We start from the raw sequence: 18,335 nt of genomic DNA, 5'->3' as shown, positions 1-18,335 counted from the left end.
AGTCCCACCCTCTGCACAGTTTGGGGGAGCTTCAGCAGGGAGAGGATGAAGGACACAAAGTTAATGCTGACTCTCTTCTACGGCTGTCACGCAAGAAAATACAGAGGACACTCCCCCCTCAGAGTGGTGCTGGGAACAGAATCCTGACCTCTTTAGACACATCTGATTATTCTGTCTCCCTAACCAAACAATTTCCTTTACAAAAACCTTCTTGAGTCTTCTAATTGTTCTTCACTGCTGCTGTAATCAACAAACACATGCAACAGTGTTTTCCTCCTGACCTGTAAATACCTCACTCTTTTAGAGACTAGACTTGCTCTGCTAGGAACTAAGCCAGCTTTGGAAATCGAGCTTTGTGAGTTTAAGCCAAGTGGTGTGATCCTTAAAACCTCTTCCAGATAATACCCTGGTAATGCCTGTCACTATGAACTGTGATCACCGTGTTCCATCGCACCACTGTTCGCTCTCCATGCATCCACAGGTCATGAAAGGAATTTTCTTCCATAAAAAGCCTAAAACACTACAGGAACTTCCCTTCTCTTCCCTCAGGAGAGAAGCATGACTTGAGCAACCTCACTGACTGTTTCAGACCCGGTGGCAGTAGCAGGTGACTGCTGGTAGCCTAAGGAAGACGACAGACACCCCAGAGCAGATCACTTCCTGCAAAGAACAGGAGTCATGTGCCATTGGCACACCTTACTAGCTGATGGAGAAGGGGGAAAACTGAACAGACAGCAATGGGAGAGCAAAGAGATATTTAATGTGCCAAGGCCTTTGATCGGTATGGCAAACCACTCTATCATTAAAATAGAATGGCAGCTTTAAACTTTCCTAACTCCTGAAGATGAAAAATGCATATGTGGATGAGATTAATTTATTCACTCCATTAAGAAAAAGAAAGCCCTTTAAATGGAATAAAAAAAGCACTTTTGGTCCACCATGGGGAAAAAACCAAACAGCTGTATTTGTACTGTCCATTAAAGGCAACATAAAACTGCATTGGGTAAAGATACTCCTAATGATCACATCTCCAAACCTTAAACACCTCCAGAAGTTATAAATTCAGATTTATATATCAGATTTATATGACAGTGCTGTGCTCATCCAATAATAACAGGAATGCTACTGTTTTGTTCCATTTAATTTTCAGGCTCTTTTACGCTGGCTTTTGTGATGGTTCACTGCATGTTGCCTCTCCTCAGACCACCCCATGCATTGCCTGCCCTAAACGACTCTCATACTCTAAATACATAAAATTCTGGCTTTACATCAGAAGGAATTCAGAGTTCAAACATTAGTTTTAAAAGAGGGCTATAAACTCAAAGTCATTCTGTGGCACTACAAGTGTCAGCAGAGCACAATAATGTGCACATACAAATACTCTTACATTTTTTCCTGTATTTTAGGAAACCTAATTCAACATGTTTATTTTTCAAGCCATTATGAGGCAGAGACAAGAGAATTAGGCCAGAGTGATACTGTGTAGTTTGCAGTATATTTACTGTGTGTGTCTTCTCCCAGGTGAGGTACATACTCAGAGATTTCCATACCTTCGGATTTGCAAGTCAAACTTGACAGAAGTGTCCATCTCAGACTGCTGGTGCACGCTGAAACGCAGGCCAGCTAAGAGCTGGGGGAAAAATCACTGTGGTTCAGTGGAAGCACAATGAAATAAAACACACAATAAAAGCTTCCTAATGCTCTTAGACAACGAAATTGCTTGAGACTTGTGGTCGTGAGAGTACACACACACAGAACTGGCAAATCAAACTTGTCCAGCTCATCCAGGCTGGAAATGTACTGCCCTCTCCTTAGATTACAGCCAAGGCATCACTGCCCCAAAATACAAAATAAGGGTTACATCATGCTCCCCACCCTTACTTCAGCCATTTCTACACATAACTGAGCCTCCCCAGGTGTTGCAAAAAATATTGTAATCTAAAGAGCAGGGAACACATCAATAATTCAAAATTAATTCCCAAGGTTTGGTCTAAGTCAATTCATATTTGCTTTAACATCTGTGCAGTTCAGCTTGATAGACTGCAAAAGACTTCAGAACTAGCATTTACTCATCTCTACAAGATGGCTCTTGGAAGCAAAGCATCATGAAATTGTTATAACTGTGACTGATTTTTGCTTCATTTCCTCAGAAAATAAGACTTATTATATCATATCACCTTAAAATCTGCCAGGTCCCACTAATAATTTTTTAATTCTTCCAATTTCAGGTACATTTGGCAGAACTGTAGAGGTCTCAACTAGACAGAAGTAGGCAGAAGAGAGATGAACTAAGAGAAAGAAGTGTTATGAGCTAGCTCTTGATTATATCCTAAAAAATACATATCAGATAAATATAAAAAATTCATGTGGGACCAAAGTCCATAATTTCCACTATTTAATGAACAACTCATTTTGAGTTGCATCATAAAACTCATGAACACTCCTTTCAGCCTTTAATTTAGCTGAAAAGTTGAAACCAACTACTGCTGTACTAACCAAACGTGTGGGCAAGCTAAATGTCAGCTAGAGCTAATCTCAAATTCCTGTGAGAAAACTTCCTGCCCAAACAATACCGTGATTAAGGAAAATTCCACCTGCCCTCCTGGGTGAACTACCAGACACCTGTTGGACCAAACCTTACCTTAGTTCCTGCTTTCATGGGATTTCCCAGGTCACAAACTACCATGCGAGTCTGATTCTCTGTTTTAAAAGCACATGATAGTCTGGCTAAAGCCTGCAATAAACCAGAAAGGAGTATTAAGGAATGTCATTCTTTATGTCTGAACACCTGGATGAAAGTCTGGAGAGAAGTTCTAGATGGGCTGCATTCATTTTAATATAATTTCTCAGCCATAACACAGTCAAGTACTAAAATGAAATAAAATGTGAGTATGGAAGTCTCCAAGGAGACAAATGTTTTTGATACAAGACAGATCTCTTCTCAAGGTTATAAAAAAGAGGAACTTGGAAAAAACTGGTAACTTTTTCAGTGCTTTGCTCTAAGACTGAAATAATAGAAACCACCATAGATTTTCACAGCAGCACCTGAAATATGACTCCTCAAAAACAGCAGTTGGAATTTTACCTCGTTGTTACGAACAACTCCGATGAAATCTGCTTGAGGTGGAACAACAACAAAGAGTTCTGCTTCATAGGCTCCCTCCCCCTGGTTCTGAGCATTGACAATGAGGGTCAAGGGATTGTCATCACCAATATAGATCTGCTTCTGATCGCTACAAGAAAACAGTGTAAAAATGAGCTCTGTGTTCAGGTTTTAAAGTGCATTGAAGTGGCTGAATTTAGAGAAACAAGACAATCTGAGAGTTCACAAAGACATTGGAGAAATTTGGAGGCAGTACCTTTGCTTCAGGAGTGTCAGGAGAACTCTAAGCTACTTTTAGAAAAACCCATGTCTATAATCACAAATGGAGCAAGCATTACATGCTCTTTTGTAAGAATCTTTCCTGTAAAATGTACTACAAAACAGAAAAACACCAACACCTTTTTCTCACAAGGAGCAAACAATTATGAACAGCTAAGTCCCTGTGCACATTTTGAATTACAGGCCCACTTTGCAGAGGTACAAGCACATATTTATAACAAAACTCAAGGGAAGGCTCAACTACAGAATAGAGTGAAGACCTCTGCAATACCTTTGGTTCTAGACACAAAGAGACTATTTTTCCAAACAACGTATTTTCATTTCACCAACTACAAGCAAACATCAAGGTACCTGCATTGATGTAAAACATTCCTGAAGTACTTGCATGAATTAGTGCTTGTGAAGTGTCCTAACTACATGCAATGTGCATATGCTATAATGTATGAAAAAACAGATTATGAGATAATACACTAAGAGTGGCTTTAGGCCACACAAAGTACAAAAAACCCAGACTCATGAAAAGAATTACCACCTAAAACTTGTTTCTTTTTTCCAGGTTTGATAAAAGATATTACCAATACCAACAATTTTCTTTCATAGATGTGGCAACAGAGCCCTACTCCTCCCCTTGCTGGATGAAATCACATCTTCATGTGTCTGTCTAATATTAAACAACAGAACAGAGCTACAATGGCAGCTAACAGTGGTTTATTCTCACTATACATGTCCAGCTTAGCAAATAAATAAATATGGTCTACTTATAGTGGAGGCTGGGGTGGGAGTGGGATGTTACATGCTAAAGACATTAGGTTACAAAGCAGAGAACAGGTTTTCTTTAAAACATGTAAGCCTGAGTTTAGATTGTATACAATGAGGAGTCCTACTTATTTCAACACATCCCTTAAACAAAAGTATTACCAGCTACTGAATTTTAGAATTCAAGTAGGAAAACTGCTTTTCCTTGTAGTATTTTTCTCATGTATTTACCTTTCTACTGACACCTCCAGCTTTGGTTTGCAGATATTATCATCCCCACAATCCAGAAGAATATGGGCCTATGCAAAAATCAAACACATACTGTTGTAATCATAATTCCTTCATCTGTTCTAACACACATTTTCAATAATACTGTTTAACCACCACATAAAAAAAATTCTACATACCAGGTTGTGAAATGTTTTCATGTCATTAGTCTCAGAAGAGAACAAATGAGTTTTTATATGAGGGGGGCCCTGCGCCTCGTCCTGCCCTACTGCAATTCTAGAACTAATGCTTAGACCTTAACCATCTTTCCATACTTGGAATAATATCTTCATATTAAGTTGCATCTTCACTATCCTCTTTATAAACAAGTGTAAAAATTTGTAAAAAGGGCAGAAATAGAAAAACTATGTCTATTACCTTAAGAGAACTACAGGGATAAACATAATGGACATAGAGCAGCATATTATGAGAAAGGATGAAACACTCCAGGCCTTCAATACTAACACTTCCAGTACTACTCTAACTGATTTTCTCCCTAGGATGAACCTAAGCATGTTCTGAGTTTTCATCACAGACTGTGTAAGCAGTGTACCTGTCTGCTCATGTTAGCAGGAGTGAACTGGTTGAGGATAGGGTGCAATCCTGTTGCATCTGCAGCCGTTCTGTAATCCAGACGATATTCCATAAAAATAGTAATGGGAGTTAGCTTGTCTCTGAACTCAGATTCATCCTGAGGAAGCCAAAGATTTGAATCACAATTAAAACGTAGTAGGAATGGAGAGGCCAAAATAACATTAAAACTTCTGAGCTTGTTTCAAAGTAGAAAATCTCTTCTCAGAAAACCTGCACAATTTTAGCAGTAACATGCCTGTTTAGCAAATGGAAAACCAGAGCATACAGAAATAATAAGTCATGGAAATCCAGTATCAAGGAGCCTAAGGGCTCCACAACTCTGCTCTTTCCTGCCAGACAAACCTCAGTCTGCTTCTAAGATCCCTCATGGATACTCATCTTTGGACTTAGAATTTTTCCTCCCTAAAATTACTTGGCACTTGGGAGTAGCTGACTTTCATGTTGTTCATTTAAAATCATTGTGTTCATCAAATGTTGATCCTACCTTTCAGAGAACTTACCAACCGTGTCTTAGCTTTACATTAGCCACAGATTCAATCAGTGAAAACTCTGGTTTGCTTCTAAGAGTAATGAAAATTACTGACTCCAGAACAGATCTTCATTTCAGGATCTTATTTCAGAACATATCTTCTATGGGCAGAAACTTATTGATTATCTATAGTTTTAAACTGGTTTTGCATCCCATTTATGATAATTTCAAATAGGTCATGCATCGTTACTTTATGAAAAGGTCAGGTGGAAATGTGCTAAATCTTTATTAACCCTGAGATCCAAGATGTCTAATTCCGTATACATCCCACTCACAAAAGTCAGGTCAAAGAAAGTATTACCTACCCTCCATGAATCTTTAATGATTACTAGCATTTTTATTTGGGTTTTTTTAGAGGGAAGGAAGTATTGTATATGTTTGATTTATAAGTACTCAGTGAGATAAATCTGAGCTGTTTCTTCTGCTGAGTTATACTTTTTTATTGTGTTAGCATCTGTTCACATTTGTGGGGATGAAAACAGAAAGACTGAGAAAAAGCAAACTTAGTATTTCAACCTTCTCTATCTCCTCTGCCATTTGCTTATCTTGGCTTGTCAGTTGCAGGTCTGCATTTTTCTTCAGTTTTTAACCTCCAAAGTAGATGGGACAACCTCTGCTTATTGACTTTCATGTTCCTTGGAAATTATAACTAATTTGGTGCCTGGATGACTTGTCCAAAAAGCCCAGAACAAAGTTCTGAATTCAATTTCCAATCCATTTAGGGACCAGGACCTTAGCCACAATAAGATTCATCGTTCATCCTGTGACAGCAGCAATAATTTGGGACAGACATACGGTTTTAGTAATTTCAGGTCTATCCACTGAGCAAGAAGTTTCTCTAGCATTTTTTTCTTTTTTTTTAACACCTAACACAACGATCTTGTAACAGATAATGCAGCAAAAATTATTTGGCTAAAACATAAATGTTTACTTACCCTCAAGAAGGCATCAAGTTCCTCACAGTTCATTTTGCCCCCCTTTGTAATTGTCATGTTCTTAGAGTGGCTGGGCTGTTTGCTGTGGAGAAAGAGAGCTCTCCTTATAGCTCCTTTCTGCTTCAGTTTATCCAACAGCAGCTCCACCTGGAAATCTGGCCAAGCCAAAGGGTTTGGGTTGGTGATATTTCATTCCATCAAACACAGTGCAGACTGCCCCCAGAAATGGACCTGAACACTAATTTCAACTACAATGAAAACCTAGTGCTTGCCACTCTTAAAACTTCCAATTCTTTCCATGTAAAATGGAAACTACATTAGTTCTCAAGTACTATCGCTGTCCTAAATTAGACTCTGCTTTTTCCTTAAACACTGGAAATATGTAAGAACACAGATACATTTATGATTATAATTGCTGTAGAACTGCAAGAACTAAAGTTAGAATTATTTGCCCTAGAAAATTGTAAACCAATCTTGCATGTAATACTTGTATTTTTAAACACTATTGCTAATCTAATTACTTGAATTATTTGATATAGATAACAAAACTTATAGTATGTAAATATGAGCCTTCCCAGATCACACTACCTCTGCATATGCCACAGAAAATAAGGAAAAGATTTTGCAATCAGTAGACAAAACCTGATTGCAGCGGGCTGCTCGCCACACTACAAAATCTCTTGGAGACAACTTAAAAACCTGTTTGAAACAAACTTTTTCTGATTCTGATCTGAGAATCTAATAAAAAAAATTCAGTGATATCAATCAGAAAGTCATTACCTCAACAGGATGTGACAAGTCCCTCATGGCTCGTCTGTATCTCCCAGACCCAACAATGCACATGTGTGAATATTCTTGTCTAAAACTCCCCTCAATGAGAGTTACTCTAAATTCCGTAAAATACAAAGGGCTTTCCAAGACTAGTTAACCACATGATTGACTCAGGTATGGTCAAATGTCACTGACTTCTACACTACTACAGCCAATAAAACCTGCTGAAGAGTCACATAGATGTATATGGCCACCCAAGTGGCAGCAGTGCACTGCAAAGGGCACCCAGCTGTTTCAATCATAAAAATAACAATGACCAGTGCTCATGTCTGCAAACAACACAACAAGACCTCCAATTTTTAAATGAGCAGAACTTACTGAGTGAGTTCGGGAGCTTTCCTTTGCCATCCGCTTTTAAGCAGAACTTTACTTTGAAGCTGTTTGAGAAGGAAAAAAAAAATGGATTTCACACACTTTTTCTCTCATTTTCTTCTAAAATTCCTGTTTATTTCTGTTCAGATGCATCGTCTTGTTGAGATTCTAGCTCACTCCCAAGAGCTATTTTCTAATGTTGAAAGAGAAACTATAACCTATTAATAAGTACAAAGAATTGCAGGCAATGCAAAGCTTTGGAGTCTTGATTCATGGAGGGATAAACACCTTTGGACCGGAATGTTCATTCCTGTCATCAAAAGGGTCTTATATTTAAATGTATCCTACTGACCCTAAAAAGAAAGTTAGCACTAGGAAGGGAAAGTAGGTTTGGATAACAGCCCAGGAACCAGAAGCAAAACCAGTTTACAGAGCAGATCATTGCCCAAGTACGTAAGTTAGTGGGTAAAAACACGGCAAATGCTCTCTGATGTGTTGACATCTTGGGGAAGACCTTACTCTGCTCAACAGGGACAACTGGCAGTCTCTGCAGGTTTTGGGAGTCAGGCTGGCATCTGCTAAAGACAACGCTGGTCCTCCAGCTGCTGTCAGAGAGTTCTTATTTTGTGTTGTTCGTTCTTTCAGAAAAATCTGTGCTTGATTTTCTTTTTTTTCAATTAACTGACTAGAATTTCTGAGATCTTTCAAAATTGGAAGCTTACAAAATTAAAACCTAAGAAGTCCCTCCTCTCAAAGGAAAACATAGATACACTGCTTACCAAGAAACTTTTACATCTCCCAGTGAACATGCTTTGTTTTCTGGGTTTAGAATGGTTGGATTAACTTCCAGGGCAGCATTTACTCTAATAACTGGTCTAGCCCTGCAAAGAAAACATCTTCTTGAAGAGCACTCAACACCATGTTAGACAATGCCCCCCCCCCGCATCAAATTGTGCAATATACAAAAACACATAATATTTAGTGAAACCACAAGAAAAACAAATAACCATTGACTAGATGAGGGAAAAGTGGGAAGCTTTTCTGTGCCCTTTCATTTCCATCAGCCAAAACATGGACAACTGTGTAAAGAGGAAGTCTTCTCTACTTATAGCACAGACAATATATTCTCTCCAAATGAGCAAGTTGGGATGAGACTATGGGGATTGCACTGTAATAGCTGGCAGCTGTTGTGTCAGTATCTAGAAAGCTGTCACTCAGAAAGCCTTGAAGAGAGCTTATTTATGTTTTCTCCTAACTACATATTATTAAGATGCATTTTAGACAGCAGATAGGTTTACTCAGTGAAAAAAGCAGTATAGTGGTTTTTCACCTCCAGAGGTTTGGAAGGTGAAGTGGCAGATTTTCAGACTTCCCTGATCCTGCTTTCTTTTGTAGCTCCAGAACTCCACCGAGCTTTCACTCAGGTACAAGCACAGAGGAACCCTTACCTGTACAGAACAGCTGTGTCAACACCAAAGGCTCCAACAATCAAGTCTAGGAAGAAATGAGACATATTACACATTACAATTTGCTTTTTAAAATATGCTGTTCCTCAGAGGTGGGACTGCTATTAAGTTATTGTAAAGTGCCCTTTCGAGCAGAGGACCTGGATATCCATTTTTGTCCACATCTGTGGCTCCTTTCAGTGAGTACCCAAAGCTGGGGGGCATAGTGCGAGCAGCCCACTGCCCTTCCAGGATCTGGGATGGGACGGTATTCAAACCACTTGCTCCTCCATTGTAGATATACACAAGTCCTCTCTTGTCCTCTCCACCATATGGCGCAGCAACTGCAATATCTGAAAACCAAAAGAAGAATCATAAACATCTCCAGACACAAACTAGAACATATCTGTGCTTACATCAATCAGTAATTTCTGATATTACAGTTTCAATGTGTGTCAGAAGGGAGGAAATGCAACCAGCTTTTAAAATGCTCATAAACATTTGGTTTTTTATTGCTCTTTTTGTTTGTTCCTTTTTTTTTGTTATTATTGGATGCTGTTTTTTCTAGGAAGTATTAGATGTTTAACAAGAACATGTCACAGACTTTTACGGGGAGAGGAAGGAAAGAAATAGTTCTACAAACACTTCTGCACTTTAGTGACTGACTTGCAGTAAAATCATATGGATTTGGGATGCTTTTGAGATTATTAAAACAACCAGAGTTAGTTACTATTGGCACCAAACCACAAAACTAAGTGGGACTCTTCCCATTTCATTTACATGCTCATATTCCTCCAAAGGGTGGGACATGTTAATAATTATGGAAAATTTAAATCATCCTAAACCAATGGTAAATATTAAATTCCAATCTATCCCAGTCATGGCTTGGCAGCATGCTTTATGGAGAACTTCCAGTTAGTGCAGTTATTCTTTCTCTTAAAGCTTAATAAATTTAAAAGTATTCACTGTTAATTATTAATAAATGGTAATAAATGAAATGCTAATTAGACTATCTGTAAGGACAGCTCTAGAAGTGTACATATGGTCTAATTTCAACTTTTCCACAGTCAGTGCAGGGACCAAACATGAAACACTACTTGGAATAATTACATTTCTCCTTCCTCTTTTCTGAAATTTGAGAAAGCTTGATGAAAAGAATAAGGACTCAAAAGTTTACTGGTTTGTATTTTTGACTCCTATTTACAAACTTCATGAAGACAGTAAAAATTCCTATCTTGCACCATACTGTGATGGAAAGTATTTTAATTAACACTCCCAAAATGAGGCAGAGCAATATAACCCAAACCAGACTAAATAACAGCAAAGCAATTAAAAGGAGGCAGCTTTTGCTATGACTTTCTTGCCTACAGTGTATCTCAGATGTAAGTATGGTGGAATCAAAACATTTTTGGGATGATTTCTTCAGGTGACTAGAGATTTGGCTATCAGCTGTCCAATGTCTTCTGTAAATAGTTGCAGTGATATCACATCTTCACACTGATTGTACATCCTGTTAGCAACTAAAAAGGTCCCCTCCAATTCCAACTACACTATGACTTTATGACTTCATCAAAAATAAATTAGAGCTACCTGAGAATTTGAAGTAACCACCTATTGTAATTTTTGATCTTACAGAAAATACTTAGCTTGCAAGCAGAATGGAAAAAATGAGCATTTTTGGTGGAACTCAAACTCCCACTCCTCCTTAGGCAACACTGGAGTATGACAAGCAGAACAAAGTATTCTCCCTAGGATTCCTGTAAGTCTCCATCCCATCACTACATGATTCTTGCCTGCTTCATTCCTCTTCATTCCTATCAGAAAGTAACAAGAAGCTTGGGCAAGGGGTTTGAGAGTCCTCAGCTCCAGCTGTGTCAGACTCAAACTTCTCTTCCAATTACTCACTCAAGACACTCAGCTCTTGGAACATCTGGCTGTAGCTGCTATGCAGTATTTCCACCAAACTCTTCCATTTTGAATAATAATAATAAAAAAAATCTACACTTTTCTCAGGAAAATCTTTTTTATATGAACATTTTTAACCAGCAAGATGAAATAAAACCTTCTTTTCTGTCATCATTTTGTTTCTAGAGAGGAAAATAATCTTTAAACAATGGAAAGAGGAAAATTATATTGCAGATGTCCTAACAGGTCCCAGTGAAGAATCAGGTACTTTACTGAAGTTTCTATTGTGGCCATGACTTAGAAAGCAACCAAGTGGTCATTGTAAGAGCTAAAGCAGTCCATGCTGTCGTTTCAATGGTATAGTCTCTGCTCGATGCATCCATGGAACTCCTGTTAGCATTCCTGGGAGTAGCATACAAGCATCGAAGGGAGTCTAGACCTCAGTGTCCCACACTCAGTCACGGCTACAGCACCGAGTGTTTGTGTGCAGAATCCACATTCACTGTGCTGGCTGGGTTTCCCCTACAATCAGGAGATCCTGATCAAGAAACATTACCCTACCGTTGAAGCCGTCCTGATCCAGATCCCCCAGGGGTGCGATAGAGCTGCCAAATCTCGCAAAGATCTCAAAACCATTCAGCTTTGCCATCTGAAACCCTCCGGAGGCTCGCTGAAGGCAGATGGATACCTGGCCAACCTCCTGAAGCTTCCCATCTGAACTTCGATCCATAAAAAGAGGGGCTCCAATAAACAGATCTGTGTAACTGGACCAAAGAAGGACAGAGCTTCTTCAGTAGCCGAATGAAAATTCATTCTCTTCAGCGCCCGTTAACTCAGCACTGAAGTCAACACTCAGATGAAAGTTAACTATCTTTAAATTCAACCGAAGGCAAATATTTATTGACAAAGTAAGCACAAATATACCAAAATGTAATGGACTTAAAGCATGTGAATATACAGGTGTATTTATGCAGATAAATACAAAAACAAATTTTAAAATGTTAAAACAAATGTGGAGTGTTAGCAAGACAGTCGTTAAGCCAGCAATGAAGGCAGAAATCTAGACTGTGGGAAAGACCTTTTAATAAAAGCTAATCTTTTTCTTTCCAGAAACAGTTTGGGTGGCATTGGTGAGAAGAGGGAGAAGAGAACACTTACTTGTCCCCATCAATATCTGTGGCAGCCACTGAATACCCAAAATAGGCAGCCATCTGGAAAACAAAATTCAAACCAAACCTGTGAATTGCACTGATACAAACATAAACAAGTTTACACCAATCTGTACACAAAATACATCAGGGAGATGATAATATATGCCACAAATTTTTTTGTTCCTTACATTTTTGTTTCTCTTCCTTACTCTGTTAGAGAGAAAACCCATCAGTTACTTTTCCCATGTCCCCTTTCATGATCCAGTCTCTTTCCCAGTTCTCAAAATAGAGACCATTTCCTTTATTGAAATAAGACTAGAATTCCTTCAGACTTTACGAAATTTTGCTTTGCCAATCAAGCCAGTAACATAGAGACTATTATATTATCTAGTATCCCAAATACTGACACAACATAGGAAGGGCCTCCTGGTCACCCATCACACTCAGCAAAGCCACGCACCTGCTCTCCGGTGAAGTTGTACATGGAAGACATGTTTTTCCCATTGTAAATGGACACCTGCACATGAAGAAATACACATTACAGCATACCAGCAATAGCCACCTTTTTTTATTTATTGTAAATAAATATGCTTCAAATGCTTCAAATTTTTTACCATGCCCAGAGTTCTTGCTGCTCGTGGGACTCCTGATACAAAGTCTGAAACATAAAGCAAGACACAGATAAGAAGTCAGGTCCCAAAGCACAGTGACTTTGCTGAAGCAGCTCACTCCTAGCACTTGATACATTTCCTTGTGCACTGTACAATTGATTTGAAAGACCTACCCAGCCTATTAACATGACTTTATTACTGAAGCAAGGGCTTACCTTCGATGCCATCACCATTGAAGTCTCCAACGGCCACTGAATAACCTGCAGAGACAAGATGAGGCTTTCAAAACCTTATTAAACCTTTCATCTCTCTTTACACTTTTTATGGGTATCTCTGTGCACAGTCCTCCTCTCTTCATCTTAAAATGCACTGGTATAAATATTGCCTCGAAGCAGCTTAGACTGTCAAGAGCTCCATGAGTGACTGTAATTCATCAGTATCCAGGAATTTGAGATTAGAAGATGAAAATTTTTAAATTATCATCCTGGGAATTGTCCTGGTATATCCTTGCTTTTCTCCTGAGCCTGGTTAGATGAAGCAAAATGATTATTTCCCACTCTTCATTGTTTTTATTTCAAAACATAATTCTTTAACATTTTTATTTTGTTTCGGTAGGTTATTCAGAAACAGCTGCTTTGAAATAACAAACAAAATAAACAACAACCACCTATGTGACTAACCTCTCATATAAAAACCATACCTTTGCCATTCCCATATTCAGCCTGAATCACAGAGCACAAAAATCATGGAAACACTTCCATTTATTTTGTCATCAGGTACTTTTTAAGTCAAGCCTATGGCAAAGTAACTACAATTCCATCATACATTAATTACTGCATTTTCAGGTATGCCACTCTCTTGTTATCTGTTAAATGCTGAATTAATAGTTGTGTGATTTAGACATAAGTATCAATAGTGCCAGGGAGTTTTCCAGGTAGAGGATTCTCATTTCCCACCACATACCCAAGTAGCTGTCATCGAAAGCAGCACTGGCAGGTCTGGTTGCTAACTGGCCATCATACTTTGTACTGTAGACTTTGGAGTCGTACTTAGCCACGATCTCGGTCACTCGATCAGAAATGAGCTGGCCTAAAGAGAGAGAAAACAACTTAAAACCACAAACAGAACATGTGAACTCATTCACCAAAGTGGCTCATTTACAGAATGCTGCCCTTGAAAGCAGTGGCTCTTCCACAACACCGACCGGAAAGGAGCCAACTGCAGCTGCACCAGGAAGGACACAAGTGAAAATACAGATTCCACTTCAGCAAAAATGTGGGCACATATTGAATCAAAGGCACACAAAGAGTTCTCAGTGAAAATAGAGCCAAATCCTACATTAATGCAAGACTTAAAAGGCAGTGCTGAGTAATCATATGCTTATGGTTGTGCAGAACTGAGCCCTTTGGACTCTCGTTGCCCAAATACCACAACACAAGAGCCTGTTTTGGCAGACAAGAAGCCAATAAAATGAACACAATTGAAATGAGCACAGTGTATTGCCACATTCTCCATTCTGACTTCATCAGCCGCTAGGTGGTGACTCCATTACATTATTTTCTTGGGAGTTAAAATGAAAACTTGAATCACCAAAAAACCCCATTCAGAATAGCACTTACTTCACATACATATTCATACATATATGAAGTGTAGGGAAAACTCCTCCTCCAGCATCTCAGGATGTGGAATAACAGTTTAGGATGAAAAATCTAGCTTTTAGAAGTATACTACTGTCTTCTAATCAGAGCCAAGTGGGCTTTTTTGGTAGTAGTAGAAGAGGATAAGGTTGTTTTGGCAGATGAAGTGTCACTTTTGCCAAAAAGCAATAAAATGAATACAGGAACCTAATTTATATGATATTGTATCTGCAGCTGAGCTTCAATCATTCCATTCTGTTCGTAATTTAAAACAGGACTGGAACAAGCCTACTGTGCTGCTGCACCTACACGTAGGCTGGCGTGATGCAGAAAATCTATTAATAAATGTTGGTAGTTACATTAAAATCCAGGCAGCAGAGTTTGGCAGCTGTGTCCTGGTTACAGCAGCACCTCCCTTTGAACAGAGAGCTGCAGGTAAAGGCTGAATAATCCTGCAAACAAACACCAACTGAATCCCACAGGAGCAAAGCATACAGGTAATGCCAGGCAGAGGTAAAATGTGCCCCACGGCACAAACCAATCAATACAAATGCAAAACATCTTTGTCGTCAGAGGAAAATTACGGAATTCTCTCTAGAGGGGATATTTCTCACTGAAAATGCACACTTTGTACGTGTGTCAAATTATACAACATGTAGATTGTGAAACAAAAGATCCTAAAGGAAACGTAGCCCGCTGATGAAAACAAATGCCACATTCCAGGGAAAATGCCTTTAAAATGATCATGGAATTATTTAAAATACAAAGGACATTTATACTATTATTACTTCAACCTTTATCTGTGGTTGCCTTGATTATTCAGGAGATATTCTTGAGGACAAAGGAACATTTCTTTCCGTTTTCTTACTGACAAAGACTCTGACAGCAGTTGGAAGAGTGTGGATAAAAATGACTAAGAGGATAAAGAGAAAAATCATAAAATCCAGCTTCTCTGTGACTTAAATGATATATCTCACCTTGCCAGTAAAAACTTCCAGGTCCTCCAAGCAGCACCCTGTCTCCCTTGGAAGGGGAAAAAAAAGGAAGACAGAAAGAAAAATTAAAAACACATGAAGCACATCTAAATCCAGACAATATGTCCTATGTTTATGGGAAGAAATCTTCATTGTTTACATCACTGCAGCTCCACTGACCACCATACATTTTCCTTTTTGAAGGAGCAATTAATTAGAATTGCATCTTGTAAAATACTAACCAATGGTCTTCAGTGACTATTTTGCCCATTTAAAATTCTAGGCAGAATTCTGTTTTTATTGTAACAGACCCTTCTTCCTACATAAATGTATGGCAACAGGAATACAGTTGGGAGAAAACTTAAAGACTGTTACATCATGTTTTTAGGTCAGTACACAAAACTAATGTAATCTTCTGCTTTAGAAAAGCTTAATTCAGAATAACTGTGATGTAATTCTCCCACTCCATATTTCTTGGCACAACTGCAATTCACAAACCATTTTATGAAACTTTAACCACATTAGCTGTCCCAGGGTTGGGAATTTGCTCTGTAAGCATTGAATTAGGCCATAGGCTTTGCTGCATAATTAAGCCACTTATTCAGGTTTTAATCCTAAAAACTCATATATTCACCACTCAGAAAAATCTAGGTCAGACATTTGGAGATACACCCTGGCTTGCCCACTCTAAAGTTTTGGATTAGAGCCTGAAGTTGGTTTTAACAGGGCCTGGAGTCTGCACAGTGACCCTGAGGGTGTGTGCAAAATAACCCAAACATTCACAGTCCTATCCTGCACTTGGCAGTTTCCTCTGGAGGAAAACCAAGAGTGGCCTTGGGCAAAGAGTGACAGGATATGACCTCATCCTGAGATGTGAGGAACCCAAAAAAAGTGCCACATTGCAAGTAGGGCTTGCGTGGTCTTAACATGTCCTGACTCTGCTCAGCAATTTCACTGTACAATATAAAACACTATAGTACATTCTCAGATCTGTGCACAGTTCTGTTGTGCTTGGATTTCAAAAGTAACTGTGAATTTAAAGAAGAAAAAGAACTAGAACAGGCAAGGAGAACACAAAAGTAGAAGAAACATAAGACGGCAAAAAACCCCTGTACTTCTGCTAGCTGATGAGAAAACCAAACACGATTCACAAGCACATTGTTTACCAGTTCCCTGAGTTATTATTCCTCAAGAAGTAACACTAGCTATGCACCAATCCCATGTCTCAAAAATCCTGACTATTACAGCTGATTTCACTTGAGGACCAGCTGCAGCAGAGGGGTATGGCAGGAAGCTGGGAAAGCAGATTATTTGTTCAGGATGTGGTTCCTACAAGAGGTGAAAGTGTGCTGCTGTGAAGAGATAGGGAGAAACAGGTTTATAACAGCTCTTTGAGTGGTTTCAAGTTATTTTTTGGTTTATTTATAAATTTTGTTTGTTTGTGGGTTTGCTCTCCCCCCCCCAGGAACAGTAACATTTAGTTTCATAATAGCTGTGCTTCTAAGTGGTCTGTATCAGGAGCATTTGTGAACTCGCAGCTGTCTGCTGACCCATAGGAAATGACAAAAAAATCACATACCTTTGTAAAGTCAATGCTAAATCCACCTTGACAAAATCCCTGTCCATCTGCATCGATAGTTGCTACCAAAGAAAAAAAGGATAAAAAAAAAAAAAAAAGAGGAGAAAAATAAGTAAATAAAGTCTTATCAGTACTTGATCAGTTGACTCTGTGGATGCTCTTGAATGCACTGCTAAACTGGAACCTTGGAATACTTTTCTCCTTAATCAGTATTTTCTCTTTATCAACACCTCACAACCAAATGTTGTAACAACTTTAGGGCTGGCCTAATAGACATGTAACATTAGCACGTGTTCTAGCCTAGCACAGTCAAAGCAAACAGCAACGCCGTATTCCTTTGTATTTAATCTTCAAAAGTCTTGGGGAAAATATATTTGCAATTTCTGTTCAGGAAATAATGTATCTGGAAAAGAGGGAATAAGTTTTTGTTTTGGTATGGAATAGAAAGCTGAATTGGCTTAACATAAAAAGAGCATATCTGGCTGAAAAAAATACTTCCATACTGAGACTCATCCCAGCAAGAATTGTTATGGCTCAATCAATTTTAGGATCATACAGCTTCAGAGTAGAAATGCTGAGGCCTCCTTAGCTGAAAGTGACTACTTAATTAGCATGATTTAGTTTAATATTTACTTATTAACTTCTTGTTATGCTGGACCACACTGGACATATTTTATTCCTGCTGTTCACAAATGATTTTCAGCAAATAAAAAGTCAATCCTAGCTTCAACATTAAAGTTTTAGGTTATAAACCTCTGAATAATCTATCAGCCCAACTAGAGGAAATTAACACAAAGCATTTGGAAAATAAGACTCCAAATGTTCAACAGTTAATATAATTTAAACAATGCATCACTACACATGTACATGCACAGGGAGATCAGAACTTATTTTTGCAAAGCCTTTTCTTCTAAAATGAGCTTGCACTTTAAATAACAATAAAACACTTGAGATTCATAAAAATTCTAGAGCTGGTCTTTGAAAAAGCACTTGCTACATAATTTTGCTTGAGTGATTACTCAAGCAAAATTGGTCCCTTCAACAACAAAAGTCCTCAAGTCCAGTGATACTTGGACCTAAGATTTTCCTCTGGCCTACAGCAGAGAAAACAAGGTCTGCATTGTGAACCTCAACTGCAGGAGAATTCAGATGTCTGGATCTAGATTAGGTTTTGTTCTAATTGCTATACATGGAAGGGGGAAATAGGTGTAAAACATCCTGCTCCAAAATGTACATAAAATGTAACATAAGAGGAATTCCAAAGAGAAAAGCAATGTAAGTGCTCAATACTTACTCGACCTGCAGGGAGCATATTCCACAAATTTTGACCCAGCAAGCAGATAACAAGTTCCTACAGGCTCTCTCTCTTGTTTTGTTTCAGTTCTCCAGTGATACAATGGGGCACAGGCCTAGGGAAGAACACACAG

At 38.6% G+C, this 18,335-nt stretch overlaps 1 protein-coding gene across 1 annotated transcript in view; it reads right to left on the bottom strand.

Annotated features, from left to right (window-relative positions):
* The window catches only part of ITGAV (integrin subunit alpha V), a 46,070-nt gene that overhangs the window by 10,765 nt on the left and 16,970 nt on the right, over positions 1-18,335 (bottom strand). Inside the window, exons 4-22 of the mRNA XM_082285147.1 lie at positions 18,203-18,317; positions 16,909-16,970; positions 15,333-15,378; positions 13,682-13,807; positions 12,934-12,978; positions 12,722-12,765; positions 12,568-12,624; positions 12,115-12,167; positions 11,518-11,720; positions 9,213-9,404; positions 9,055-9,100; positions 8,386-8,487; positions 7,613-7,671; positions 6,464-6,618; positions 4,959-5,096; positions 4,370-4,437; positions 3,086-3,233; positions 2,642-2,734; positions 1,551-1,630 (exon numbers count right to left, since the gene is read on the bottom strand). Coding sequence (XP_082141273.1) covers positions 1,551-1,630; positions 2,642-2,734; positions 3,086-3,233; positions 4,370-4,437; positions 4,959-5,096; positions 6,464-6,618; positions 7,613-7,671; positions 8,386-8,487; positions 9,055-9,100; positions 9,213-9,404; positions 11,518-11,720; positions 12,115-12,167; positions 12,568-12,624; positions 12,722-12,765; positions 12,934-12,978; positions 13,682-13,807; positions 15,333-15,378; positions 16,909-16,970; positions 18,203-18,317 — 1,832 coding nt within the window. The remainder of the gene's footprint in view (positions 1-1,550; positions 1,631-2,641; positions 2,735-3,085; positions 3,234-4,369; positions 4,438-4,958; positions 5,097-6,463; positions 6,619-7,612; positions 7,672-8,385; positions 8,488-9,054; positions 9,101-9,212; positions 9,405-11,517; positions 11,721-12,114; positions 12,168-12,567; positions 12,625-12,721; positions 12,766-12,933; positions 12,979-13,681; positions 13,808-15,332; positions 15,379-16,908; positions 16,971-18,202; positions 18,318-18,335) is intronic.

The sequence above is a fragment of the Coloeus monedula genome (assembly GCF_965178545.1).
Source record: "Coloeus monedula genome assembly, chromosome: 7".
Taxonomy (NCBI): Eukaryota; Metazoa; Chordata; class Aves; order Passeriformes; family Corvidae; genus Coloeus; species Coloeus monedula.
The sequence above is the reverse complement of the archived record's forward strand: the minus strand, read 5'-3'. Positions and strand labels throughout refer to the sequence as shown.